This window comes from Microtus ochrogaster, chromosome 8 (genome assembly GCF_000317375.1).
Source record: "Microtus ochrogaster isolate Prairie Vole_2 chromosome 8, MicOch1.0, whole genome shotgun sequence".
In the NCBI taxonomy this organism is placed as follows: domain Eukaryota; kingdom Metazoa; phylum Chordata; class Mammalia; order Rodentia; family Cricetidae; genus Microtus; species Microtus ochrogaster.
Genome location: NC_022015.1, coordinates 9,893,330 through 9,895,907, shown reverse-complemented (window position 1 = coordinate 9,895,907; position 2,578 = coordinate 9,893,330). Strand labels below are relative to the sequence as shown.

Sequence of the window (2,578 nt, the reverse complement as noted above, 5' to 3'; positions counted from 1 at the left end):
CCGAGTGCTGGGATTAAAGGCGTGCGCCACCATCGCCCGGCAAAATCCTAATAAACTTTGGAAAAAACAAATGGTCCTTGGACGGCGTTAGTTATGCTAGGCAATGAAGATTCCCCTGAGATGAGAGAAGGGATGGCCGGGACACTGAGGCAATGCTCACTACACTGAACACCTTTGCCAGGTAGGCAGGTAATCAGTCCCAGAAGGATCACTAATCTGAGGCCAGCCCCCGCTAGCTACATAATAAAAGACTGAAGTGGAGAAGAAAAAGGGGACCTTGGTAGTAAACCTACTTGAGATGTTGAGTTAGGATTATCATTAATCTGTGGACAGCATGGGCCATTATTGATGAGATCCTATCTCCAAAAGGCAAACCCAAATCAAACCAATCAAATTAATAAAAAAAAAAAACAACAACAACATCAAATAAAAAACAACCGGTGTTGTGGTGCATGCATTTAATTCCAGCACTAGGAAGCAGAGGCTGTCAACCAGGCAGAAGTCACCCTGGTCTACACACTTCCAGAACAGCCGTAGCTACCTAGTGAGGTTCATTAACTCAAACAAAACAAAAACCCAAGAAAAGTCGACTGTGGTGTTAATGTCAGGATCCTAGAGGATGAGGCAGGAGGATTGTGGCGAGTTCCGGACTACCGTGAACTACAGCGCAAGACCTAAAGAGTTAAGAGTTCAGCCTTCCACTCTCACCCGCCCCGCCCTTGCATTTATCTTCCTATCAGAAATCACCCACACTTTTTTTGCTTTGGGCGTGTGACAATGAAGTCTCGCGATAGCACTTCCGCTTCCCATAACTCCGTGCGTCCGGCCCTCCCACCCTCTTTCGGCCATCTTCCCGCGCCGGTGAGTGACTTTCTGGGAAGCTCCGTGCTCATCCTCCGGCATCCGCGCCATCCCTCTACCCCGGGGCCCGACTTCGGGGTCCCGCGGGCTCATCGAGCCCTTCCGTGGTCGCAGTCTCCGTCTGTGTGGGTCGGGGCCGCCATGGGCGACTCATTACGGGAGCTGGCCCACGGCCGCAGGCTGGGCTCCGCTCGGCCCGGCGGGAACGGTGGACGGCGTGGGCCCTGCGGCTTCTCGTGTTTGCGGGCGCTCCAGAGTCCCGAGCGCCGCAAGCATCCGTGGCCGCTGTTGTCATTGGGGTCTCCGCCCAGCCTCTCACTGCTAAGTTAGGGAAAAGCAAGTCGGGGTTTGCACGTGAAATGCGCCTTGGCTGCGTCCCCACGCCCTGTTCGAGCCGTGTAAGAAGCCGCGGGGGCCCCGTCACCCAGTGCCTTCGCTCCTGGGAGGCTTGTTGTCGGCACCCGAAAGTGAGTTACCCTAAGTCGTGCTAACCGCCGACACTGCTGACTTGGAGAACCTTGGCAGATGTTTGCCAGAACTTTCAAACTTGGGCTGTATTGACAGCCTCTCCGTACCTTCCGTTTGGCAAGCCGATAAGTCCCGCCGTTTCTAAGGTTATCTTCTCCGTAATGAGTCTGGGCTTGGGTCACTTTTCTCTGGCTATTTGTGTGCCGGGTGGCATGAGCGTGAATGTCTTGAGCAAATAGATACCGAGTGCAGGAGAACAGGGCAGTTGTCGGGAACTTTGGCGGATGTTGGCAGTGTTGCTGTAGACCTATGGTGGCAGTAGGAAGACGAGTTTCACAGGCCTGGTGCATGGTTGGATGTTGATGTATGCCTATCCCGTGTTTTCATTCCTCAGCCACCATGGTGCGCATGAACGTCCTGGCCGATGCTCTCAAGAGCATCAACAATGCAGAGAAGAGAGGCAAACGCCAGGTCCTCATCAGGCCCTGCTCCAAAGTCATCGTTCGGTTCCTAACCGTGATGATGAAGCACGGTGAGTGTTGATGGATAAGGAGATAGTCCTAAAGGAAGCCAAGGCTGTGCGGCTGTACCTGGGAGCTGAGACAGAGCAGCGGCGGGGTCTGTGGGGGAGGGAGGAGTTCAAATGGAACGCTGACTTGGGAGAAGCAAGCTTGTATCTGGGCTTAAATGACCCAGGTCACTGCAAGCCAGGGTTCCTGAGCCTCCAAGACTGAGTTGTGAGGAAAGGTTCCCGGCCTTGGGAGTATACTACTGTGAATACGAGGGTGTGGGGGTGATCGTGTTAAAATGTTTTTGGGTGTTAAATCTTCATGTGATGCTGAGTTTTAAGAATTCTGTTAGAATCAGACACGGGGGAGAAAATGGGTAAAAAGCAGTGCTGGGGGCATAAAGGTTTAGGTCTCGGACTGGTGTCTTTGGTTTGATACTAGTCACTTGGTTTATAGGTTACATCGGTGAATTTGAAATCATTGACGACCACAGAGCTGGGAAGATCGTTGTGAACCTCACCGGCAGGTTGAACAAGGTAAGACCATTCTCATTTTGTATTTGCCTGCAAGTTAGGCCCATTGCTGTCATCCTTGCTCCATTTCTCTAATTTAAGGAATTGGCTAAGGGGACGCTTTTTAAACTACATGTCAGTTGTTATTTTTGGTTGCTTGTTCAAGTTTTTGGTCAGTTTGTGTGAGACAGAGCTAGGCCTTGGTAACCCGGTTGACTTGGCGATTTC

General features: G+C 51.9%; 1 protein-coding gene across 1 annotated transcript in view; it reads left to right on the top strand.

The window, feature by feature from the left end:
- Positions 1 to 805: 805 nt before the first annotated feature.
- Positions 806 to 2,578, top strand: part of Rps15a (ribosomal protein S15a) — a 5,471-nt gene continuing 3,698 nt past the window's right edge. The window contains exons 1-3 of the mRNA XM_005351044.2: positions 806 to 861; positions 1,724 to 1,861; positions 2,295 to 2,374. Of these exons, the coding sequence (XP_005351101.1) occupies positions 1,729 to 1,861; positions 2,295 to 2,374 (213 nt within the window). The 5' untranslated portion in view covers positions 806 to 861; positions 1,724 to 1,728. The remainder of the gene's footprint in view (positions 862 to 1,723; positions 1,862 to 2,294; positions 2,375 to 2,578) is intronic.